Source organism: Schistocerca gregaria, chromosome 8 (assembly GCF_023897955.1).
Source record: "Schistocerca gregaria isolate iqSchGreg1 chromosome 8, iqSchGreg1.2, whole genome shotgun sequence".
NCBI lineage: Eukaryota > Metazoa > Arthropoda > Insecta > Orthoptera > Acrididae > Schistocerca > Schistocerca gregaria.
This window is the reverse complement of record NC_064927.1, coordinates 269,420,791-269,448,364: the sequence shown is the minus strand read 5'-3', so window position 1 is coordinate 269,448,364 and position 27,574 is coordinate 269,420,791. Positions and strand designations below refer to the sequence as shown.

At 37.0% G+C, this 27,574-nt stretch overlaps 1 protein-coding gene across 1 annotated transcript in view; it reads right to left on the bottom strand.

The window, feature by feature from the left end:
* Positions 1-3,708: 3,708 nt before the first annotated feature.
* LOC126284615 (protein suppressor of forked) overlaps positions 3,709-27,574 on the bottom strand; it is a 109,567-nt gene continuing 85,701 nt past the window's right edge. Inside the window, exons 6-15 of the mRNA XM_049983681.1 lie at positions 26,862-27,095; positions 26,211-26,402; positions 25,177-25,368; positions 11,713-11,959; positions 11,546-11,615; positions 10,289-10,385; positions 10,113-10,201; positions 9,779-9,951; positions 6,705-6,839; positions 3,709-4,938 (exon numbers count right to left, since the gene is read on the bottom strand). Of these exons, the coding sequence (XP_049839638.1) occupies positions 4,700-4,938; positions 6,705-6,839; positions 9,779-9,951; positions 10,113-10,201; positions 10,289-10,385; positions 11,546-11,615; positions 11,713-11,959; positions 25,177-25,368; positions 26,211-26,402; positions 26,862-27,095 (1,668 nt within the window). The 3' untranslated portion in view covers positions 3,709-4,699. The remainder of the gene's footprint in view (positions 4,939-6,704; positions 6,840-9,778; positions 9,952-10,112; positions 10,202-10,288; positions 10,386-11,545; positions 11,616-11,712; positions 11,960-25,176; positions 25,369-26,210; positions 26,403-26,861; positions 27,096-27,574) is intronic.

Sequence of the window (27,574 nt, the reverse complement as noted above, 5' to 3'; positions counted from 1 at the left end):
GCAGGCCAAGATCATTAATTAATATATTCAAAACATTTTGTAAAGTTCATTTATTAAATAAGAAGTGCATTCATGCTTATAATAAAGTATTTATGAGTAATCTTTTATAAACAGTGAATAGTTTTTGGTATCAGTAGAACTTTAAGATAATGAGTAGTCATTTAAAACATGCGTCTACTTTGTAAATTTGTTATGAAGCAAATGGTGGCTCATTTACTAGATTCTAAGTAAAACACTGCAGTAACTATGGGGGAATGCATGTTATTTGTGTGAGCAGTTTTGTGCTGAAGTATTCCGATTGATTCTGGGAAGCTAGGAAGGATTTGTGGAGCAGTTTTGAAAGGAACTATATGTAGGGACTCTGGAGAGGAGACATGTTGTAGATTAGGGTGACGAGACTCAGGGCTGCGTAGACTTTGTGAGGGACATCGAGGTCTGGGTAGACAATCCGAATGAGATAAAAAGTTGGAGTTCTGCGATGCAATAGGCCAAAATACTTTAACTTTTGTTGACACTTATAAATTTTCTAAGCGACATGGGACTTAGTCTCAGAGACTCTGCTTTACGGACCAGTGTCGTATACTTAGCTTATCGGGACTACCCCTCAGTTTATGCAGTTTTTACTGCACTTGAAAATCGTTAATTTTGTTACCTTTGGGTCCCTAGACTTACCCACTACTTGGAAACTAACTTATGCTAAGAACAACACACAGACCCATGCTCCAGGGAGGACTCAAACCTCTGGTGGGAGGGGCTGCGCAATCCGTGACATGGCGTGCGGCCACTCCGCGCAGTACCATTTTAACAGTTTCAGTGTTTTGTCTGAATAAACCAGTACATATAACCTAAACCTTTTGCTGTCACCTACATCAATTATTCACTGGCATCCAATCCTTTTTTGTTTATGATTATTATTGTTATTCTTAATATATTTCTAATTGTGTCACTTAATAGTTCAATGCTTGGGTAATTCAACAGCACGATCACAGGTAAACTACAATATTGTAGTGAAATCTATTGCTGGGCATGAAAGCAGATGTAGTTAGGGCTGAGGTTCTGGGGAACAAATGAACAGAATATATCAACAATGCTTAAGCTACAAAAATGGCTGCACAAATTATAAGCAAGTGGTAAAGGATCTCACTTCAGTGAGTGTCTAACTCCTTAACTTAAAACTCTGAGTTATTTTGTTTTTGCAATTTTTATAGAAATTTAAAAACCTGTCTATGCTCAGGCAACTTAAAAAAACATCTTAATAAAAATAAAAGATTGTTTCAACGATTCAGAAATAATGATTTTGATGTAAGAAATGAAGAACGTGGAAGATCAGCAAAAAAGTTCGAAGACGCCGAATTGCAAGCAATATTGGATGACGAGACACTTTGAGTCAGAAGCAAATGGCAGCAATGCTAAATGTTGCACAACAAACAATTTCTGACCATTTGAAAGGTATGGGAAAGCTCCAAAAGTGTGGAAAATGGGTGCCACATGAACTGAATGAAAGAAAGATGGAAAACCAAAAAACCATTTGTCAAATTTTGCTTCAAAGACATGAAAGAAAATTAATTTTGCATCGAATTGTTACTGGCGATGAAAAATGGATTTATTTTAAGAATCCTAAACAAGAAAAATCATGGGTTAATCCGGGACAACCATCAACATTGACTGCATAACCAAATCGATTTGACAAGAAGACAATGCTCTGTGTTTGGTGGGATCAGAAAGGTGTGGTGCATCATGAACTTCTAAAACCCAGTGAAACTGTGAATACTAATCACTACAGACAACAAATGATCAATGTGAACTATGCATTGATCGAAAAAAGACCAGAATGGGCCAGAAGACATGGCAAAGTAATTTTTTTACATGCCAATGCACCTGCACACAAAGCAAAACTGGTTCAGGATACAATCAAAACACTTGGCTGGGAGCTGCTACCCCACCGGCCGTATTCACCAGACTTGGCCCCTTCCAACTACTATTTGTTTTCATCAATGGGACACGCATTGGCTGAGGAACACTTCGATTCCTACAAAGAAGTTGAAAATTGGGCGTCTGATTGGTTTGCTTCAAAAGACGAACATTTCTATTGGTGTGGTGTCCAAAAATTGCCAGAAAGGTGGTCAAAATATATAGAAAGCAATGGTCAGTAGTCTGAATAAAATGTTTTTACTTTTCAAATTAGTGTTTCATTTTCACAAAAAAATGCTCATTTCATACTGGTACACCTGGTACATACATCCACTGTACTCCTGTCAGCTCCTCCAAGATTTATGTTCACAAAAAACCATTGTGAAATACATGGTTAGACTTCACGGTTACATAGAAACTAAAAACTGACTTCCAGTTTCGGGATATTTTAGTCGAAGTCCATTTCATGAGTACAATTGGGATTTTATTATTGGTGATCTTTAAATTTCTGTAATGCATTATTTTTTTAGCTTTAAAAGCTGTCTTTATATGTCTGCACATAATGTCATTCTTTATATTATGTTTTTCATTGATTAAAAAAAATTATTATTTTTTGGGATATAATTTGGAAAAAAAAGTGAAGTTAAGGGAATTCTGACTGTTCCATGTGAATAGATTTTGCAAATTTAATCCACATGAAGAAAGACAGATCAGTGCCCAATGAAAAAGTCTCTTCTTGAACACAGGACCAAGTAAAACCACCATCCTCACTAGGAAAAATAACACAAAAATCCAAAATAGTTTGTCATTCAATGGAATTAAATTATACAACAAACTTCCACAAGTGGTCAAAGACATATATGCTTTCAGGAATACTCTAAACAATTATGTGCTAGAAGTGTTTTTACACTGTCTAGGATTAACTGAAATGAAATGCAGCCTTTGTTGACAATGATGCTAATGATTAACTACTGTGATTAAGAGGCATTTTTAAATATGTTCAATACAAAAGATATATTTATGTGTGAGGGCTATTCAGAAAGTTATTTCTGATTGCTCATGAAATGAAAACCACTGTGAAAAATCAGAAAAGTTTCTTTTTTTTGAAACAGCTGGCTACACCTTCCAGCTACTTCTCTATAAAGTTGCGGCTCCAACTTAAGACATTTGTCGTAGCGTTGTGTCTACTTTCCAGTGCTCTCATCATAGAGGGCAGCCACTTGTGCTTTCTGCCAATCCTCTATGCTGGTCTACAGCTCGTTTACTGTACCAAAATGTTGTCTTTAAAGCCAGCAGTGCGTGTGCAGAGAAGAATCACAGGACAGCCAGTTATGGGCTGTACTGACAGTGATCAAAAACTTCCCATCGAAAATGCTGCAAGGGTCAGCTTCATAGCCCCTGGAGACTGTGGCCGAGAGTTGTCACGAAGAAGGAACCGCATGACAGTTTTATTATGTGGGTTGCATGACATCAGGCAAAATCTTTCACCAGCCCCTCATACTTGGTGGGAGATCCTATTTCCTAGGCATCTTCATATGCTCACTGTGCACTCAGAACTGAAAGGAGCAATGTGTGACAACTGGCAGGCATAACAGACACACTGCCCAACACATCTGTGTAAAGCTTTTAACAGTGTTTTCCATTTTGTGACCGATCACAACTTACTTTCTGAATAGCCTTTGTATTAATGTGCCTGTGTTATGTACATTTGTGTGTTTACAACATCCAAAACATTTATATTGCCTTGGATGGATCAATAAATAAATAAATAAATAAAGAAGAATGGAATATGTAACAGTGAAAACAAAAATTTATAATTTATGACCAACAGCTTTATTTACAAAAAACTCAATAAGCATGATAGCCTAAAAGTTTTGTATTTACTACAAATCATACATAGTTTCATTCGTTTGATTTATTTTGTGTTTATATGATATTAACTATATACAAGTATCAAAACGACAACAATATTTTAAAATAAAAAGGCTTATTGTACTACGAATTCTTCTTGTACTATTCAGACGTTCTTATTCATCCAAAATTTACAGAGCAACACGACTCATGAGAACTGAAATATGTATAGTTTCAAATACTGTCACAACACACTGAAATGCACTTTTCAAGCACCTAGACCTCTGATCACCATCACAAAATGGTGAACTTACTGGAAACACACATTCTATTAACATAAAACAGACACGACTTCAAGCCGAAAGGTCATAAAATATTTCTATAAACTATATATTTTACAGTTCTTTTGTAAAATTACAAATGGACTATCACACAGTAGCTAAAATCCATTTCATCTCTTAGCATAACTCTTACACGTGTTTTGTGTGAATGATTCATGTCCTATTTATTGAAAGAGATGATACTACTGATTGTTCAGAATGGACGTGAAATTAACGAAAGTATGATATAACTAATGAGCACTGCTTTCTTTATCTCTTGGTTTAAAAGTAAGTACATGTGACCATAACATTTGTTTTTGTAGACAATACACTTGACTTGCATTGCTTCCCGATGTGAAGCAACATGTTTTTACATCAAAATTAGTAACTGAAGGGTGTAAATGTTACACGTGGTACAATATTATGCATAAGAACAGTACCTTGTTCGACTCATAAGTCGGTTTACAGTCATATTACTTGATAAAGTTGTTTTCAGTATGAAATTTTCTGAATGGCACGGTCATTATCAGGTGTGCTGTTGAACCAGAACTGTTTCGCATTGCTCATATCCACATGGATCATTCGTCAATGTCCAATAAATACGAAGGTGCCTGATGTCATTTAACACGTTTCTGTTGGCGGGCACGATATATATCATTAACTGGTGGAGCACCAGTCATATCATCGTCCTCACTATCATCTCCACCTGCAGCTCCTAGCCTTCGCCGTCTCTTGTTGGTATACAGGTTACCTAAGGAGATTGAGCCCTCAGAGTTCTCATCAACAATCCAGTGCACTGATTTTGCTAGATCAAAAAGTTTTGTATCACATCCATTATCTGCTATAGGAGGGGGAGCTGAAACATTAAAAACATGCACATTACTGTGGGTTCTACATTACAACACAATACATAATATTCAAACAAATAAGAAACTGTGAATAGTAGAACTGGAGAAAACAAATGGAAAAATGCAAAGAAAGATAAGAAATATAAGGTTTTCAAAGCCAAATTTTTTGGATCAGATTGCGTGGCTGAACACATGTAAAACATGAGTGAATCCAAGAAACCTAGTTGTTCTACTAGCACACACTTTTTGTATCCATGCACACTTCATTTAATAATCTCTCTCTTCCTATATTCTCTTTATTCCTAAGCATTCATCATGTACTTACCATATTTTTTCTCTGCATCTTATGTTACTAGCTTTGATATGGTGAATGCAACATTTGTAATAATGGAATGAGTAAAAGGCTCGCAATGAATCAAATTTATTAGAGCCTATTTATAAAAGGAAAAAAAAAACCACCATAAGCGAATGAACATTAAGATAAAAATGAACTGTCTCTGTGTGTTACCGCATTTAAAACAAATGGTTCCTCTGTGACACCCAAGAGCAGTATGACCAAAACACTAGCATTTGAAACAATGCATTGAGCTGGGGACATAACCCGTTGGAAGGAACTCCCGAGTCAAGAGTTCTGGCTACACAAGCCCTCTTGTTTGATTGGATGTCAGGCACTAACAGCAGCTCACCCTTTCTGCTGGGAGGAAGAGGAGAGAATTTTGAGGATTCTATCATGGTCCCACGAACAGTTTGGGAAATAAAGGTCCACCTAAACAGAGCTCCACATGCCTAGGTAGGCTATATACAACTGAGGTGTCGTAGGTTCCCCAGAGGTTGGCCGCTAACAACTGTTCCACCTCAAAAGCCATGCACCTCATCAGCACACCTTGAAACTGAAGAAGTAGTAGTAGTAGTATTTTTCCCAAGGTCAACCCAATATGCCCATTCCCTGTGGCACACAATGTTCCACCTTCACACCACACTGTATTCACTGAAGCATGCCCACATCTCACAGTGACAGAGGATTGGTGACATTTACCAGTCCCAGCTCAGGAACCTGGGGGCACCTGGCTCATACACAGAAAACAAATGCTGACTCCCTTGGGGCACGGCAATACATACGGTTAAAACTAGTAATCCTGTAACTGTTAACACAGGACCCTTGGCAAGCAAACTGGTTTTCCAAAGAAGACTATAGTACATCCTTTTTTTCAGTTTTACACTTCTGTGGTACAATGGTAGTTAACTGATATGCTAAACAGCAATGTTCTCAATAACATTATACTGAAAGGTATTTTATTCATCTATTTCACTATCTTACTACTACACCACAATGTTTACATGGTCACAAATATACCAAATTTGGAATGGTCTTTCCTGTTTGTTAATTTTCATGCAGATACAACAACTGATAATGTTCCAGTTCAAAATTTATATAATTACTGGAAAGAGCAAAATACTTCAATTATGATTAATCAAAAACTGACATGCTGAACAATGAGTTTATTAATATGTCTGGATCATGACAAACCTCATTTATGAGAGGGAGAAACATTCATGTTCATTCTTTCAACTATTTTCATACACCTAAATCCAGGTAGATGCTACTACAGTACCAGCAACAGACACTGGACTTCTTGTTTTTGATTTTGTTGTTGTTGTTGTTGTTGTTATATGAAATATTTGTTACATGTACTCACATGGTGCGTGTACTACTATATTAAACAAGTTCAGTCCAACTGTGAAACTTCCGAAATTCTCATTTGCAAGTACTTACGATTGTCAGGCAGCTGTATCTTGTTGAAGACCTCCAACAACAAATCAACAGCAACAAATGGTCCCCGAAAGCACCCCGGTGGTGGAAGTAAGGTGCACAGCTGTGCAGCTGCTGGAGGGATCGGGAATACACCACCTATAAGAGAAAGCATGAAACTAAGTATTTAAATCACTAACATTATGGAAATACTACACTCTACAATTCCACGTCTCAACATTGATTCTGCATTGCCATCAAAGAAAACACTCTTTTTATCAAACCTGCAGTTCGGTAAGTGTTTTTTTTTTTTTTTTGGAAGTTGCCATACACAATTCATAGCTATATCCCCAGTTAAAGCAGTTGTTGCAGTTTCTGACCTCAACAGCTTCTTTGACAACAGAATCCCAGTAGTTAAATACATGGGTTACGGCACAAAAGTACTTCCTGGGATTCTATTATCAAAAAAGCCAATGTGATCAGAATACAGAACAATAGCTGTAATTGAAACAGCAGTATAACCTTTGAGGTGCACCGGAATGAGCATTAGATACTGTAAGACTACAGAGAAATAAGTTAAGTTGTTGTTGTTGTCTTCAGTCCTGAGACTGGTTTGATGCAGCTCTCCATGCCACTCTATCCTGTGCAAGCCTCTTCATCTCCCAGTACCTAATGCAACCTACATCCTTCTGAATCTGCTTAGTGTATTCATCTCTCGATATCCCTCTACGATTTTTACCCTCCACACTGCCCTCCAATACTAAATTGGTGATCCCTTGATGCCTCAGAACACGTCCTACCAACCGATCCCTTCTTCTGGTCAAGTTGTGCCACAAACTTCTCTTCTCCCCAATCCTATTCAATACTTCCTCATTAGTTACGTGATCTACCAATCTAATCTTCAGCATTCTCCTGCAGCACCACATTTTGAAAGCTTCTATTCTCTTCTTGTCCAAACTATTTTTTGTCCATGTTTCACTTCCATACATGGCTACACTCCATACAAATACTTTCAGAAATGACTTCCTGACACTTACATATATACTCGATGTTAACAAATTTCTCTTCTTCAGAAACGGTTTCCTTGCCATTGCCAGTCTACATTTTATATCCTCTCTAATTTGACCATCATCAGTTATTTTGCTCCCCAAATAGCAAAACTCCTTTACTACTTTCAGTGTCTCATTTCCTAATCTAATTCCCTCAGCATCACTCGACTTAATTCGACTACATTGCATTATCCTCGTTTTGCTTTTGTTGATGTTCATCTTATACCCTCCTTTCAAGACACTGTCCATTCCGTTCAACTGCTCTTCCAAGTCCTTTGCTGTCTCTGACGGAATTACAATGTCATCGGCAAACCTCAAAATTTTTATTTCTTCTCCCTGGATTTTAATACCTACTGCGAATTTTTCTTTTGTTTCCTTTACTACTTGCTCAATATACAGATTGAATAACATCGGGGAGTGGCTACAACCCTGTCTTACTCCCTTCCCGACCACTGCTTCCCTGTCATGTCTCTTGACTCTTATAACTGCCATCTGGTTTCTGTACAAATTGTAAATAGCCTTTCGATACTTGTCTTTACCTCTGCCACCTTCAGAATTTGAAAGAGAGTATTCCAGTCAACATTAACAAAAGCTTTCCCTAAGTTTGCAAATGATAGAAATGTAGGTTTGCCTTTCCTTAATCTATCTTCTACGATAATTCATAGGGTCAGTATTGCTTCACGTGTTCCAACATTTCCACGGAATACAAATTGATCTCCTCCGAGATTGGCTTCTACCAATTTTTTCCATTCGTCTGTACAGAATTCATGCTAGTATTTTGCAGCCGTGACTTATTATACTCATAGTTCGGTAATTTTCACATCTGTCAACATCTGCTTTCTTTGGGATTGGAATAATTATATTCTTTTTGAAGTACGAGGGTATTTCAGCTGACTCATACACCTTGCTCACCAGATGGTAAAGTTTTGTCAGGGCTGGTTCTCCCAAGGCAGTCAGTAGTTCTAATGGAATGTTGTGTACACTCGGGACCTTGTTTCGACTTAGATCTTTCAGTGCAATGTCAAATTCTTCATGCAGTATCATATCTCCCATTTCATCTTCATCCTCTTCCATTTCCATAATATTGCCCTCAAGTACATCGCCCTTGTATAGAACCTCTATATATTCCTGCCACCTTTCTGCTTTCCCTTCTTTGTTCAAATCTGGTTTTCCATCTGAGCTCTTGATATTCATACAAGTGATTCTCTTTTCTCCGAAGGTCTATTTAATGTTCCTACAGGCAGTATCTATCTTACCCATAGTGATATATACTTCTACATCCTTACATTTGTCGTCTAGCCATCCCTGCTTAGCCATTTTGCAATTCCTGCCAATCTCATTTTTGAGATGTTTGTATTCCTTTTTGCCTGCTTCATTTACTGCATTTTTATACTTTCTCCTTTCATCAATTCAATTCAGTATCTCTTCTGTTAGCGAAGGATTTCTACTAGCCCTCATCTTTTTACCTACTTGATTCTCTGTTGCCCTCACTCTTTCATCTCTCAAAGCTACCCATTCTTCTTATACTGCATTTTTTTCATGCGTTCTTGTCAATAGTTTCCTAATGCTCTCTCTGAAACTCTCTATAACTTCTGGTTCTTTTAGTTTATCCAGGTACCATCTCCTTAAATTCCCACCTTTTTGGAGTTTCTTCAGTTTTAATCTACAATGACAATATTATGAAAATGATACATTGTTGCTCACCATAAAGTGGAGATGTTGAGTTACAGATAGGCACAGCAAAAAAAGAAAAAAAGACTTTCAAACAAGTTAGGTTTTGGTCAAAGAGGCCTCCTCCTTAATCAGACCCCCCCCCCAATGTGTAAACAAAACTCACACACACCTGACCACTGTCTGACTGTCGAGGAAAGACTTCCTATCTGACCTTGGCAGGCAGAGAGAGAGTGTGTGAGAGTTCTGTTTGTGTTTCTACTTTAAGTTAAACTGCATGTTAGCAATGTATCCAAAAATACCAGCTTGTAGAAAGAATGCATTACTTTACTAAAGATACGTTTACAAATATCACAAACATACAGTCTCCTTCATTACCAGGTACAGGATGATCACCAGGTATGGTATTAGCTTTAGGTTTGTAAGGTATCATCTGTGAGACATCTGGCCGAGGAACTTTGGCAGCTTCGTCTTCATCTAAAGCTGAGCAGGCAGCCAGAGGGTGAAACGCTCTCGATGCTGTGCTTGCAACTTCATTGTATCCTATTGCTCTATAAGAAAAAATAAACAGTTTGAGCACTGGTTAACAGATTAAGGATGTGGATTAATTAAGTATTTTCTAGAGGGAAGCAGACACGTTGTTTTAGAGGTCACCAATGTTCAACACAACACATACTTCTGACATTTTTCTTTAGATGCAATAAATACTTACTTTAGTTCACCTGGAGTACAGGGATACAAATCAAGGAATTTGTATCTATCCACTAGCTGAGCTGTTTCCTTTCCTTGAAATTCTTTTATCTGCAAAGAAGAAAAAACAGTAATGTTTAAACACAACATTTCTTATTTATAAATGTATATTTTATGTTGTTTAATGAAAATACTAACCTGACTGAGAACAGCACTTCGCCTCTTTTCAACTTTAACAATACTTGCGAGGTCTCCAATATTTGATTCAAATTCAAGAAAACGATTCCAGATTTCACTGTAAATTAACATCTCACAGTCAGTATGAAACAACTGTTCTAATTATACGGCTGAGAAAGGAAATTAGATATGGTACATATCACAACTCTGAAATCACCCAAAACCTTCAATATATACTCTTTCCCTTTAAATATGTCTGCTTGTGTCTGTGTATGTGCGGATGGATATGTGTGTGTGTGTGTGTGTGTGTGTGTGTGTGTGTGTGTGTGTGTGTGTGTGTGTGTGTGTGCGCGCGCGCGAGGGTACACCTGTCCATTTTTCCCCCTAAGGGAAGTCTTTCCGCTCCCGGGATTGGAATAACTCGTTACCCTCTCCCTTGAAAACCACATCCTTTCGTCTTTCCCTTTCCTTCCCTCTTTCCTGAAGAAGCAACCATCGGTTGCGAAAGCAAGTAATTCTGTGTGTGTGTTTGTGTGTTTTGTTCATTGTGCCTGTCTGCCTGTCTGCCGGCGCTTTCCCGCTTGGTAAGTCTTGGAATCTTTGTTTTTAATATATGAAGGGCTTAAATGGCTTTTACTTATCTTCTTCAAATTAAATTACATACAAAACACTTGTATACAGTCCCAAATTTATATTTATTATTCTGTGGTGCATTTCAGGGCACAGTATCTCAATTTTGTATGGCTAACAATTCTGTTTTTCTTGTATTATTGGTGATTATAAAAATACAGAAGACTGGTGCAAGATGCGTATTTATTCCAGAATGAAAATACAAAAATTTGTTTCTTTTTTCAAGAAAATTATAGTGCAAGATAGACAATATTAAAGTAGCAAAGAGACATGAGAAGCACAGCACTGTACACCGTTGCGAAACTTCGTGAAAGAGTTAAACTGTAAATCATGTGCCAGAGTAGCTCCTTCGAATTTTATTTCAGCACACAGCTATAATTTCTATAACAGCATGCAATCCATTGTGAAGTAACTTATTAAAACTAAAAACAAGCCCATAGGCTGAGGACAACTCATTATTCCATAATATCCATTATTCCAGGAGAGGTAGTCTGATAAGCTATGTATGCATGCATGAGAGTTCTGTGAGATGTGGGAAGTGGGAGGAAGGTACCCATTAAGAGCTCAGTCATGTTTTGTAAAACTCTTAAGACATTTCCAGGATACATAATAACAGGAAAATAATACTAAAATACAATTTATACTTACACAGACTTTTCAGGCTCTAAGCTACCAGAAGACAGTACTCTTTCAAACAGAACTCTTGTGTTGTTATCCTCTGAAATAATAATGAAACAAAAGGAAAAAAAATTAACTGATGTCATATCCACTGGTGATGGGGTAAACAGTATGAACAATATTTAAATGGAACTCACCATTTAAGTGGGAAAGATAGTCAATATAGCACAGTATATAATCAGGGTTATCCGAAAACTTCTTTAGGCCTAGTTCAAATATTCTGAAAGCAATATTCTTGTCCTTGCTGCAATAATATTCCATCAATGCAGCAGCTACAAAAACGTGGAACCTAGAGCGTGAATCTTCCCTCGCTCTCTTGAACACTGTGCGAGCAGATTTTATTCCTTCAGCACGTCTAGCAAACTTCATGTACTGTACATAGGCCTAGACAAGCAAAAATTTTAAATGTAACAGCAATGACACAAGCATGTATACCAGCAGTCATTATCACAGCATTGGCTTTTGTCATTCCTGCAATATTTATGTTTCAAAATTTCATTTACTGGCCCGAAGAAAACAAACTACATACTTCTTGGTCATAATTTAGTGCCTCAATCCGTGTTAATTACAAATAGAAATTCCTAAATTAGTAATTACAAGTGAATAATTAAAGGTAGTACAACTGATAAAAGTTTCTGCATTTTCAGACAAATGAGGATAACATCTTCATGAGTAGCTAAAGTAATATACATAGTGAAGTCCATCCCATGAGATAATGTCCAAGTTAACACTTTCAACTTCAATAGCAGAAGATCCTCTTGAAAAAGAGATACATCTGTTGCAGAGTTATTGAGGACAAGATTGGAAAATGAAAAACAGATGCATATTCAGAAGTTGGTAATATAATGTGTTAGCACACACTTTTAAGCACCAATGAATTACAAATATTGTAAAGGAGGAAGGGGAACACACACACACACACACACACACACACACACACACACACACACACACACACACACACACAGAGAGAGAGAGAGAGAGAGAGAGAGAGAGAGAGAGAGAGAGAGAGGTATAACAAATAGGGGAGTAGCAGATGGAGAAAAAAGGGGAAAAGAGGAGGGGGAGAGGACTGAGGAGAAAAGAACACTGACAGCTACTATTGCTAGAATGTAAACATCCTGTAGAGTCAGTATATTAAATGTCATCAGCTTGCATGCCAGTCACAACTACTATAATATTAAGACTCAGCTACATAAGGAATGAAGAAAAGAAGTGCTTAAATAAATCAGAAAAGAAATTGCACAACTGACATCAAAAGTGGTATTTCATTTTTTTAGTTTGTACTCCAAGAAACAATGTGGCTAAAGGTGTGACCTCCCCACAAATAATATCCGCTGATAGCTTTCTTTTTGTTGAAACTGCAGCGTTTAGTGGGCAGAGACTGCTCTCATGACAGGGAGAACGGTGTTTTTGAACCACAGTGGCAAGTTGTAGACCCAAACCCAAAACACTATGTTAAATAAAAAGTAGGGGACAAATTGAATGGCTGTTGGCACAAATGTGATACCAGCCAAATCAATAATTACACTCACTTGCAACAACAACTGTGCACCATCTAAAAACTATACTGTAGATGAACAGGGAATAATGACAGTGTGAAATATTTGCTGTGTTTAATTTCAAAAATTAATCAGTTATTGCAAATATGTTACAGCTTAATGACAGAATTAATATTATGAAATATCACCTGCATGAATATGATATACAGAGGGATTCGGGAAAACGTAGACACTCTTTGATGGTCAATATTAATAGAACAAAATGAAATACTGTGACAATTCTTGCACGAGGGGAAGATTATTTTGTGGGTTCAAATCACACCTTATTAGCAGCCAAACAACATCAATGTCAGAGAACAACAGCTGTCAGTGTTGCTGGTGTGACAGCAGCACAGGACACCAGCCACACAGGACGCGATCACAGTTTCTCGTAGCTCATTCAGTGTAGCTGGCTTCCGTTGACGAATTTCATTTTTCAAAGTCCACTATAGGTAGCAATAAAGAGGTGTAAAGTCTGGAGGCCACAATGAATACTCAAGAGCTCCTCTCCAAACTGTCTATCTTCCAGGTAGATTTCCATCCAAGCAGGAAGTGATGACTTTCTGGTAGAGAGGTGCAACACCATTTTGTTGTAGGTAAAAATCTTTCATTTACAAACACCACTTGCATGGGAGGTAAAAATCAATGTTTGCAGCATATGAAAATACACCTCACCAGTTACAGTACCTTCAAGTAAGGATGGACCAATCAAACCATGTGATGACAGACCAGATCACACATTAACACACGGTAGATTGAAATGTTTGTCCACATAAATGTGAGGATTTTCAGGAGCCTCGTACATGCAGCTGTGGCAGTTTACAGTACCATTCAGTTTGAATTGTGCCTCATCAGATCAGAGAACCATCCTTGAAAACTGTTCATTCTCATGAAGCATGCCTTCACACCACTCACAGTACTCCAATCCTTTGGTCTGGGCCACCCTCGTTCACACAGTGCGGCAATCCTAGAATCTACACTTTCCACTTTCAGAATTTGTCATCTGCTTGATCAGCTTATCCTACTGTCACGTGAACCATGCTTCACAGATTTTTTAGGTGACCTAGTAAAATGTTGCAACACAGCAGCACTGAAAGCTGACTTGCTGACGTTTTTGGTCAGCCTGACCCTTACTCACATCCTGAACAGTACTGCTGCCTTCATGCTTACACCAAACGTCATACATTGTTGTACATGTTGGTGGCTGAGTTCTGTACACATTATGCCACTGCCATTGTACCTCCATCATGTTTTAATACTTTCAGTATCACTTCAATATGGCCTTGCATTGCTCAAATGATAACCTTACTTCATTCACTGCTGTGCTGTCATCTGCTGGAAAATCTGTACCACAGTCTATTGAGAAAATAATGGCCTATGCTACCGTGCACAATTACAGAAATATGTCATTTCATTCCACAGATATTTACTATGAAGGAGTCTTCAACATGGGGGGCTGTAATCCCCCCTCCTTCCTAATTCCCTGTATTGTCCACATTAGTCGTCTATGAAGATTTGAGAGGGGCAAAGATTACAATAAACTTTCTAGCTTGCTTAGCTCATCATGTAGAGCTGGCTCCAGTTCTTCTTTTCTATGGATCTGATTCTTGAAGCGGAAAATGTTACATCCTAGGTCCTCACTGTTGGACTGATCTAAATAAATTTAAAGATTGCTGTTGCAGAATTTTTGTTTTTATGTAAATCTATTTTCTCAAATTTTAGTATACCATACAGTCTTTTGATTTTTCCCATTTACAAGGGCAAAATTACATTGAAACTTCCTGACAGTTTAAAACTGTGAGGACAGGTACCGAGTCGTGCTTGGGTAGCTCAGTTGGTAAAGCACTTGCCCGTGAAATGCAAAGGTCACGAGTTCGAGTCTCGGTCCGGTACACAGTTTTAATCTGTCAGGAGGTTTCATATCAGTGCACACTCGGCTGCAGAGTGAAAATCTCATTCTGAAATTAAATTGTTTGCACAAAATACAAAAATACATCTGACCATATCAGAGACATGCTTACGACTCTGACACTCTGCAGGAATATCCATATTCTAAAGTGTTAACAATTTTTCTTAACAAATGAATTTCTGCTTGTTTGTTACATTATTGCTTTTGATTATTATTTCATAAATAAATCCAGTAATAACCATAGTAACCAATACAGTACTGCGTAAATAATAGTATAAATATTAAGTGTGTCAATAGTTTATAATTTCAAATGTTCATCATCATCATCATCATTTAAGACTGATTATGCCTTTCAGCGTTCAGTCTGGAGCATAGCCCCCCTTATAAAATTCCTCCATGATCCCCTATTCAGTGCTAACATTGGTGCCTCTTCTGATGTTAAACCTATTACTTCAAAATCATTCTTAACCGAATCCAGGTACCTTCTCCTTGGTCTGCCCCGACTCCTCCTACCCTCTACTGCTTAACCCATGAGTCTCTTGGGTAACCTTCCTTCTCCCATGCGTGTAACATGATCCCACCATCTAAGCCTGTTCGCCCTGACTGCTACATCTATAGAGATCATTCCCAGTTTTTCTTTGATTTCCTCATTGTGGACACCCTCCTGCCATTGTTCCCATCTACTAGTACCTGCAATCATCCTAGCTACTTTCATATCCGTAACCTCAACCTTGTTGATAAGGTAACCTGAATCCACACAGCTTTCGCTCCCATACAAAAAAGTTGGTCGAAAGATTGAACGGTGCACAGATAACTTAGTCTTGGTACTGACTTCCTTCTTGCAGAAGAGAGTAGATCGTAGCTGAGCGCTCACTGCATTAGCTTTGCTACACCTCGCTTCCAGTTATTTCACTATGTTGCCATCCTGTGAGAATATGCATCCTAAGTACTTGAAACTGTCCACCTGTTCTAACTTAGTTCCTCCTATTTGGCACTCAATCCGTTCATATTTATTTCCCACTGACATTACTTTCGTTTTGGAGATGCTAATCTTCATACCATAGCCCTTACATTTCTGATCTAACCCTGCAAACTTTCAATCATTGGAGATGCTAATCTTCATACCATAGCCCTTACATTTCTGATCTAGCCCTGCAAACTTTCAATCGAATCTGCCATCACAACTAAATCATCTGCATAAGCAAGACTGCTTTTTTGTGTTCACATATCTTAATCTCACCCAGACAGTCTATTGTTTTCAACATATGAGCCATAAATAATATGAACAACAGTGGAGACAGGTTGCAGCCTTGTCTTACCCCTGAAACTACTCTGAACCATGAACTCAATTTACCGTCCACTCTAACTGCTGCCTGACTATCCATGTAAATACCTTTAATTGCTTGCAAAAGTTTGCCTCCTATTCCATAATCTCGTAGAACAGACAATAACTTCCTCCTAGGAACCCGGTCATATGCCTTTTCTAGATCTATAAAGCATAGATACAGTTCCCTGTTTCACTCATAACACTTCTCCATTATTTGCCGTAAGCTAAAGATCTGGTCCTGACAACCTCTAAGAGGCCTAAACCCACACTGATTTTCATCCAATTGGTACTCAACTAATACTCGCACTTTCCTTTCAACAATGCCTGAGAAGATTTTACCCACAACGCTGATTAAAGAGATACCTCTGTAGTCGTTACAAACTTTTATGTTTCCATGTTTAAAGATTGGTGTGATTACTGCTTTTGTCCAGTCTGATGGAACCTGTCCCGACTCCCATGGCATTTCAATTATCCTGTGTAGCCATTTAAGACCTGACATTCCACTGTATTTGAAGAGTTCAGACTTAATTTCATCCACCCCAGCTGCTTTATTGCACTGCAATCTATTGACCATTTTCTCAACTTCCTCAAATGTGATCCTATTTCCATCATCATTCCTATCCCATTCTACCTCGAAATCTGAAACATTGCTGATCGTATTTTTACCTACATTCAGCAACTCTTCAAAATATTCCTTCCATCTGCCCAAGGCATCCACAGGATTCACCAGCAGTTTTCCTGACCTGTCCATAATACTTATCATTTCCTTCTTACCTCCATTTCGAAGACTGCTAATTACACTCCAGAATGGTTTTCCAGCAGCTTGACCCATAGTCTCCAACCTGTTTCCAAAGTCTTCCCAAGATTTCTTCTTAGATGCTGCAAGTATCTGTTTGGCTTTGTTTCTTTCTTCAACATAACTTTCTCTGTCTACCTGAGTTCTAGTAAGTAGCCATTTTTGATATGCCTTATTTTTCCTTTTACAGGCTGCCTTAACTGTGTCATTCCACCAAGCTGTTAGCTTCATCCTACTTTTACACACTACTGTTCCAAGACATTCTTTAGCCACTTCTAGTACTGCATCCCTGTACCTTGTCCATTCCTTTCCCAATGAATGTAATTGACTACATTCAACTAACTGGTACCTTTCTGAGATCGCTGTTATGTACTTGTGCCTGATTTCCTTATCCTGAAGTTTCTCCACTCTTATCCTACTACATATGGACCTGACCACTGCACTTTTGGCCTCACAATCCCAATTTCACTGCAGATTAAATAATGATCAGTGTCATCAAAGAATCCCCTGAATACACGTGTGTCCCTCACAGCCTTCCTGAACTCCTGATCTGTTGTTATATAGTCAATGACAGATCTGGTTCCTCTGCTTTCCCAAGTATACCGGTGAATGCTCTTATGTTTAAAAAAGGAGTTTGTGATTACTAAGCCCATACTGGCACAGAAATCCAAGAGTTGTTTCTCATTCCTGTTGGCCTCAATATCCTCTCCAAATTTACCCCTAACCTTTTCATATCCTTCTGTTCGATTTCCAATCCTGGCGTTAAAATCACCCATGAGCAGAACACTGTCCTTGTCCTTTACTCTAACAACTGCATCACTGAGTGCCTCATAAAAACTATCCATCTTATCTTGATCTGCCCCTTCACAATGCAAATATACTGACACAATCCTAATTTTCTTGCTAGACACTGTCAAATCTATCCCCATCAGTTGTTCGTTTACATACATTTTTGCAACTACGCTGGGTCCCATTTCTTTGCTGATGTAAAGCCCTACACCCCATTGTGCTATTCCTGCTTTGACTCCTGACAGGTAGACCTTGTATTCTCCCATTTTCTCTTCTTTCTCACCCCTTACCCGAATGTCACTAACGGCTAAAACATCCAGCCCCATCTTACTTGCAGCCTCTGCCAGCTCTACCTTCTTCCTAGGGTAGCCCCCATTGATATTAATAGGTCCCCATCTCATTACCATTTGTTTGCCAAGTCGTATCTTAGGAGTCCCTGGTTTGTCAGTTAGAGGTGGGACTCCGTCACCTCCAAAGGTCCGAGGCATTTTGCTCTGATTGTTGCCAGCATCATATTTAAAGTATCAGGGAAGCACGTTGCTAGCCTTACTTGCCCCGAGTCCCATTGGGTTTTACCCCTAATGGCTGAGGGAGTAACTGGTGGATTTGGTAGCCTTAGCCGTATGAGCACAAAGGTGACCACGACTCAGAATATGTCCGAGATGCCTAGCCTTATTCCAAAGTAAATGGTATCCTGACTGTCGGGACCACTTACTTGGTCACTCATACGTTGACCGTGGTTCATGAACTAGGACATGACTACAGGAACCCACACCGTGAACCACAATTTCAAATGTTTCTAAAAAAAATTATTTTAACTATACATTCAGAACTAGTAGTTATCAATTATGACACTGAGCTTAAAACACTTTATAAAGTAATTCAGTTTCATAAATCTTAGCTTGAAATATAAGATACTGTGTATAAAATTACATGAAAGTTTTCAGAAAAGCAACTGAAATAATAGTGATCTGCCCAAAATTCAAAAAATAATACTGTTTTTGAAAACTACTGTTGAGGAAAGGTAATGCTAGAGGAGGATGTCCTGCTACATGGTAAATCAGCTACTGTATAAATTTGAAGAGGTTGAAAAAAATCAGACAAGCAGTTGCAAACCAATAGTTTTTTAGCCTTTGATCTAGGTTTTTATATTTTTAAAAGTGTCTTCTTTAGAAGGAATTGACCCTAAAATGTATATAATGCTTACAAACTATTTTTACATACATATCTAAATATTAATAACAGAAAATTATTTATGAGGTAAACTTGTTACATCACATGGTGGTAAATTACATTACCTAAAGCTGAGTGGCTCTTATCAAATATAAAATTGATATAAAAACCAGAAACATCACATCCCATGGCTTAAACAGCAGCCAGATTAATTATATTCAGCATATTTCATAATAAATGTGCAAATGTAATGCTCTTGTCAACATAAAATTAAAATAGGAGTACAAAGGACTGACTTTGTAACCAGGTATGAGGGTTCTTCTTTTAAAAAAAAAAAAAAAAAAAAGGGGGGGGGGGGGGGGGGGAACAACACTGCCATCAGTGGAGCTTGTGTAGTATACATTTCTGCAACTAGGTGGGAATAGTGCAACTCATCACAAGTTCAGTGCTGCCTATGTTGTCGACCTGGCTTGTTCTGTTCATTTACAGTAATTGTTTTCACTGGCGCTGTTTTCATCTTGTTTCATTTTTATGATGGCAACTTTTAAACAACATACAGTTTTAAAATTTTGTTTTCTACTCTGTAAAAATGCTGCTGAAACTGTTTTAATCTTGAAAACAGCTTAGCAAGATGATGCTACGGGGAAAGTGTACAAGTGGTTTGCTCGATTTAAAAATGGCGACATGTTGGTTGATGACAAACCTCATTCTCGACTTGCATCAACTGCCCAAATTGAGGAAAATATTGAAAAAAATCGAGAACTTGTGCTCACAGACTATCAACAGACAACTGATGACCGTCAAAGAAATTTTAAGAAGATGGTGCAACAGTGTTTGTCAAAAAAGACCCAATTTGCAAAGACAGGTTCTTCCAACACGAAAACACACAGCCATCTCTGTTACATAGTTTTTGGCTAAAACTGGCACGGTTCTGCTGCACCTTATTTGCCTGACCTGGCTCCATGTGAATTTTTCTTGTTAGCAGGCATGAAAGGACACTGATTTGACAACATTGAGGAAGTCAATGGAAAAACTCGGAAGGAGCTGTCTGTTGTTTCTAGAGATGACTACAAAAAATGCTTTGAAGAGCGGAGGCACAGTGGGACAACTGTATTAGTTGTAACGGAGAGTATTTTGACAAGGATAAGATTGCTTTGGAAACAATTTTAAAACATATAGCTTTTAAAAAGTACTTTTTTTGTACCCCTCTCATATATTCATTTTTAGGACTCACTCCTGAAGAAGAATATATTTTTAGAAACATCAAAACCTAGATCAAGGGTTAAATGAACTTTGGTTTGCAACTAGTTGGCTAATTTTTTTCGACCTCTTTGATCAAAGAGTGTCTACATTTTCCTGGAAACCTCTGTATAACTGAACAAGATTGTGTAAGGAACAGATTTGTTTGATGTTCTCTGAGAAAACAGTGTGTTACAGATATAGACAGACATTGGAATTGGTGCTCTATTTCTCTAGCACAGAAGACAGCTCACTTTAACAGCAAATAGACTGACTTCACTTCACTTCAAAATGGGTTACACTGAAATACCCATGTAACATGGAGCTGACATGAATTTGTCTTATAAACATAATGATACACTTCGGTAAACATAATTATAAATATCACACATAGATTTAGTACACAATTTTCCATCTTTATGTAATATGGAATGAATCATATTTGTGTATAAATAACATACATGTAAATATCCTCCCACTGCCCATGTATGTAATAATACCTATTACAAGTATAAAGTTAAATAAAATAAATTGTTCTTACACATGCAATGGGATTTTGATAGCAAATTTAGTAAAGTACGATTGTGTGTGTGTGTGTGTGTGTGTGTGTAAACACATAAACACATTTATATGTTTGTGCTTATTGCTCACAAGAGAGATGCCAACAGGACAAATTCCAAGAAAACATACATTTTGAAACAAACACTGATATTTGTTGGTCAGCACAAAACAACTCTCCAAATATCTCGATGAATGCGAACAATGAACTGGATCAATATAGGTCTGACAAAATACGGAAAGATCATTCGAATTTGTAGTTAACCAAGAACTTGTAGACAGTTCCCTATGTCCAGGCCTCCAGCTTGTCTTTACTGTTCCGATTGTTGTTGTATAGTGTAGCTAGAACAGGTTAGCCATTTGGCTGGAAAGATCAACTTCTCTACCAGAGTTCAGTAGTGCAGTGTCTACAACAGCCATCTAATCATTTAGAGTGCATAAAGTCATATCTACAAAACGGACACCAAATAGTTGAAGTCTTGTACAAAGAAGGAAAACATTTAACTTCCTATCAATCAGAAAAAAACAGTGTGTTAAATATGGTGGGACCAATCTTGTTCTTGCTTTTTGTAAATGACTAGAACCATCCAGCCCTAACTATAAGTACATTAAATACGCTGATGATACAAATATACTTTTCAAAGGAAATACCCCAGAAGAGCTCCAAAATGAAATAGAAAGAGCACTTCACATGTATCAGAATGGTTTGCAGTGAACAACTTAATAATAAACACACATAAAACAAACACTATGCATCTACACACAGCCTTTAACTACAACCATATAACTGTTAGGCAAAAGACTTGAAACTGTAAATAGCACCAAATTTTTGGGAGTTTGGATCCAAGATAAGAGGGCAGAAACACACACAACACCTATGTAGTAAATTAAATACCATTTGTTATAGTATAAAAATTCTTGCTGGATGCACATCAATGCAAGCCATAAAAAATGTGTACTATGCCCAAACAGAATCACTAGTAAAATATGGTTTAATTTGCTGGGGAAATTCACCACCTAGCAAAAGCTGTTTTATTGTACAAAAAAGAATTATAAGAGCCATGGAAGGCTCAGAAACTCGATCTTCATGCAAACCTTCATTTAAAAAGCTTCATATTCTTCAATTACCATGCCTATATATCCTATAAACAATAATGTTTATAAGGAAAATCACAGACGAAAATACCAAGATTGGTCCAAAAACCAAGATATCCATTCATACAATACAAGGAATAATCAAGATTTACATATGCAGTTTTCACATACAACACTAAAACAAAAAGGACCCTTGCAAGTAGTAAAAAAAACTGTATAACAAACTACCTAAAAAAATTAAGGCAATAACTGGCATGCATAAATTCAAAACTGTTGAGAGTGACTACTTGCTACAGAATTGCTACTATAGTGTTGATGAATTTTTATCTACAATATAAATATGTGAAAAATTTAAATAGTTTATACAATTAAGGCCAAAATAAGAAATGTGTACATGTACATTTATCTGTGTATTGTATGTGGTCTATTATTTTCTGTTAAACTTTATTGCAAATTATTTGACTTGTCCTATAAATATACAATACAGTACAATACAATGTTGTCCAAAGTCTCTCTCTGACATGCTACACATGTACAACAAGAACTTTTTCTGCTTAGAAGTGAAGGTGGTACTTTTTAGGTAAAAAATTTAACTTGTGTTCCACTACAATCCCTTTCAGTGTCAATGCACTTTGTCCAATGCTGTCCCAGTATGTAGATCCCATAAGTAAAATAGAATTTTGAGAGGTCTGTAGAACATTCACATGACTTTTGTAACTCTTCACTGGGATCAAAGCATTTTCCAGCCATACATTTCTTCAGATGTGTTGATAACTGAAAGTTAAATGGTGCCAAATCTGATGAATTCAGTTTAAATGCAACAGTTTTGCCAAATGGAAGCATCTTTATGGGCACAATGATTGTCCTAATGGAAGATTATTATTATTATTATTCTCTCTCTTCTCAGACGTTATGTCTGGTCAAAAACAGAAAGTGACGCGGACCTTGATCAAGCGTGACTTCCTTTTAACTGTAGGGTATATGTTACATTGCATTTAGGAACTTTCGGGTAATTGAACATGTATCAATAATTACAGATTTCTGTAATTGTATATATACGTTTGGATGTAGCTGTATTGCGTTGATGTACTGGTGGATATTGTGTGGTATGACTCCTGTAGTTGATAGTATAATTGGTACGATGTCAACTTTATCCTGATGCCACATGTCTTTGACTTCCTCAGCCAACTGGACGTATTTTTCAATTTTTTCTCCTGTTTACTTTTGTATATATGTTGTATTGGGTATGGATATTTCGATTAGTTGTGTTAATTTCTTCTTTTTATTGGCGAGTATGATGTCAGGTTTGTTATGTGGTGTTGTTTCATCTGTTATAATGGTTCTGTTCCAGTATAATTTGTATTCATAATTCTCCAGTAGATTTCGTGGTGCATACTTGTATGTGGGAACGTTTTGTTTTATAAGTTTATGTTGTAAGGCAAGCTGTTGATATATTATTTTTGGTACATTGTCATGTCTTCTGGGGTATCCTGTATTTGCTAGTATTGTACATCCGCTTGTGATGTGATCTACTGTTTCTATTTGTTGTTTACAAAGTCTGCATTTATCTGTTGTGGTATTGGGATCTTTAATAATATGCTTGCTGTAATATCTGGTGTTTATTGTTTGATCCTGTATTACAATCATGAATCCTTCCGTCTCACTGTATATATTGCCTTTTCTTAGCCATGTGCTGGATGCGTCTTGATCAATGTGTGGCTGTCTTAGATGCTACGGGTGCTTGCCATGTAGTGTTTTCTTTTTCCAATTTACTTTCTTTGTATCTGTTGATGTTTATTATTATTATTATTATTATTATTATTATTATTATTTTCAGTTGAGATTACTTCTTATGTACTTTTCCATATTATTTTCAGTTCAGGTGACTTCTCATGTACTTTTCCACATCCTTGCATAGAATTTGTTAGTTCTTGTTTTACCTTTCGGAAGGTAATTAACAAAAAAGAATCACCTTTGCACCTCATTTTTCCTTTTAGATAAAGGGTAATCAGTTTGCAACCCATTTGACTGATTTCTGTTTTGTTGCTGGCTTGAAGTTATGGACACAGGTATCACCTACTGTATTAAGTATGTCAACAAAATCTGTTGGACTCGTTTTTTTAAAATGCCCCAAACATTTTGTTCCACATTTACTTTTGAGCAGCAAGTAGCTATAGTAATATGCACATAAGAAGTCAGGTGGTGGGGCGCTGCGCAGTGGCAAGGAGCAATGTACTATGTGATATGAAACTTCCTGGCAGATTAAAACTGCGTGCCCAACCGAGACTCGAACTACTTCAGATAATAGTGTCATTCTGCCACATCAGTCTTAGCAAGTGCAATGGGCTGCACGTAGAACATTTAACATTTATTTTCATGTTAGTTAGGTATGGTGAGATTACTTAGCCATTGTCTTGTTCATTATTGGTGATATTAAAGAAACATGGCAAGTATTATGTTAAGCAGCAATAGAAATAGTTTCCCAAGCATATAAATTCTATTAGGGAGAGTCAGAAGCAGAAACAGTGGTCCACCGTCGTGCTCATTCGAGTGTTACCAGATACCATGGTATGCAACACCTGGAGTGTGAGGTGTGACAGAGAGACACTGAGAAAACTGATGATGCCTCTCTCTGGGTGGAACGCTTCACATTGACACACTATAATGCAGCAGCTATTTTACATCAAGATTTCACCAGCTATTGCATGCATCTTATTTGACAGTTGCAAAATACTAGATTCTGCACTTTCTAACAGTCCTTCATGTGGAATACATTTAAGCAAAGCAGAGCCAGGTTTAGAATCAGTGGCCTCTTCTTTATGATTAAAAGCTATGGAACAGAGTTTTCAGAAAGTTTCATCTACTACGCATAAACTGCTGTACCAAATAAACTGTCACAACTAAACATATGCAAATAAGGGCTAATTCTACTACACTATTTTAGTTATATGCAGGCATCGTCATCCTATTTCACTGCAAGAACTTTCTGGTATCATGTACAATGTAATAATTCACTCAATACAATTCTCAACAACATATATGACATTAATTAAGAAAATACAATACTGGAAAAATTCATTATAAATGTTCTAAGTCTATCTTTAAACCATCAAAACCTCTGGAAAATGGAAAAAACAAAGAAACCACACGCAACATTGATTCTCTACCACTTACCAGTGTTGGATCAATGTCAGGAATCTCAAGAAAACGACCATAGATTTGATGCACCTTCTCATATTTTAGTCTTCCTTCTTCGAAATCGGCATAAGCAAAATAGAGTAACATGTTCTTTTTCAACAAAGAAGCTGTTGCCCTCTCATATACTGCAGCAGCTTCATCACTGAACAGTTTTGCTGCTGTAACATCCTGAACAATAAACAATTACTGTGAAATTAATGTGTCATATTATCTACGCTCAGTGAGACAATTATATAAAATACTTTTCATTTACATACAGAAATTTGTAAAATATTTTTTGCACTGTGCTAATACGTCACAGGCTTTTATTTATGCACCATCTCCATTTACTAAACCCAGAACTGACTGGATACTGTATCAGAATTAAAACATGAAATTAAGATTTGCCATGCGAAAGAATATATTTCATAAACTATGAAATAACAATCATTATGGCACTTAAATGTAGTAAATTTGTTTTCAAAGTCTTATGACATTGAGCAAATATTTAATACTTAATTCCCAACTGTAGGGGAAAAAAAGCTGAGAGATTTCTGGTAGAATAAGTGGTGAATCATTACAGAAGTTAAAATGAGTATGAGTAACAGGGAGCTCTATGGTCAAGCTCTGTGAACCATATTAGATACAAAAAGGTGCAGTGACTAAGTAGTTCTATGTAAACAAGTAAGTTGAAATCATTAATAATCAAACTACAAAGCCCCAGGGACCACATCCTTGTTATTGCAGCACTTCATATAAGCATGCCACATACTGAATGGTGCTTTTTAAAAAGCTCATAGTAAATTCCAGTACAAATACTACAGTCCTCCAACATATTGCATTCATTTATAACTAATTAATAAGTAAAATAACATGATAAATCCATCTACAGCAGATGTTTTGCATCTTGAAATTTTACATTAAGAAACATTTACCATGTAAATATATTATGCATATTTATGTCTTATCTCTATTCCTGCTGACAAAAATGGACTCATGACTTCAAACTTACAACTTTCTATCGAACTTACCCCTTTCTCTGTTAGAAGCTTTGAACTCTGCTCAAGAAACTGTGCGGCCTCATACCAGATATCAGGATGATGTCCTAAACACAAAAGACATTGTTCAAAAGCAAACATAACACGCCTTGTAATCAAAGTAGTGTCCTCAGTTCGCAAAGGGTTTGATTTTTCCCATGCAATGTACTTCTTCCAGAGGTCAACCTGAAAAATAATTTAGACAGAGACAGAATACAGCTATATATTCTCAGGTATGCAGAATGGAAAAGATAAATAATAATGCAACAGGCAAATTTTGAAAAATAATCACTGTGTTTCTAACCAAATCTCGTACCAGCCAAAAGAAACATCTACAACAATACAGTATGCACTTTTCCAAAAATGAATTTCAATCTGTAGTCTAAAAACAACGGTAATGGTCCATAAAATACCTTCTTGTTACAAACACCACATAGTCGACACTCAAAATTTGAAGCAGCATGAACTGACTAAGATTCAGACTTAATCAAATTGATAGTTTTAAATTGAAATTCAACATAAACAAAAGTGACATAAAAGTTATAATTAAACATACTACACATACACCTTATTATCACAATTAATTTTAAGTGCCTCCACTTTTTCATTTCTATAGCTAAATTATGAATCAAGTAAGAGAATCACCTGCTTCAACTCTTCTGGATGGCCCATTGGAGGTATGCTAGGGCTGTTCCTATTTAGACCTCTTGTCACCGCTTCAAATTCTTTCGCTACACGACGAGCATTCATGTAGTCACGACTACGTTCCATAGACATCTTTTCTGCGATGATTGGATTAATGTTTTGTTCAAAGTTAATATAGTCCTTCCACAACTGTTCAATATTCACCATAGGATTTATTACCCCTCTCTGATAAACCTGTAATTATAAGACACTATTATTTGCAGTTAACACAGTTGTCACCTAACCTACCATGCATAAACACAGGGTTACTATAAATGATTCATTTGTTTTCAACAATCTATATTTTGCAAAGCATTAAATGTTCGAATATGACGATTCCCTGACAAAGTGGTGACAAATCAAGGAAATAGTTTGCTGTCTTGGAAATGTGAGACCTTCGATTCATATAGACAGGTAGATCACCACAATATGAAAATGAGGAGCACTGAAAATCTTCATGAAATTGCAGCACAAGAACAAGATTCGCTGAAGGCTAATATTTTCTGTGCAGTGTCACAGATGAAGCTGTATGGGACTTTTCCTTCTGTGAGAAGACTGACAGGTACCTCTTATCTTGATATGTTGCAGTTGCAGATGTTTTCACAACTGACTGCTGATTCCAAGAATTTCATCTTCCAAAAAGATGAGGCACCGATGTTTGTTGTTACCTAAAC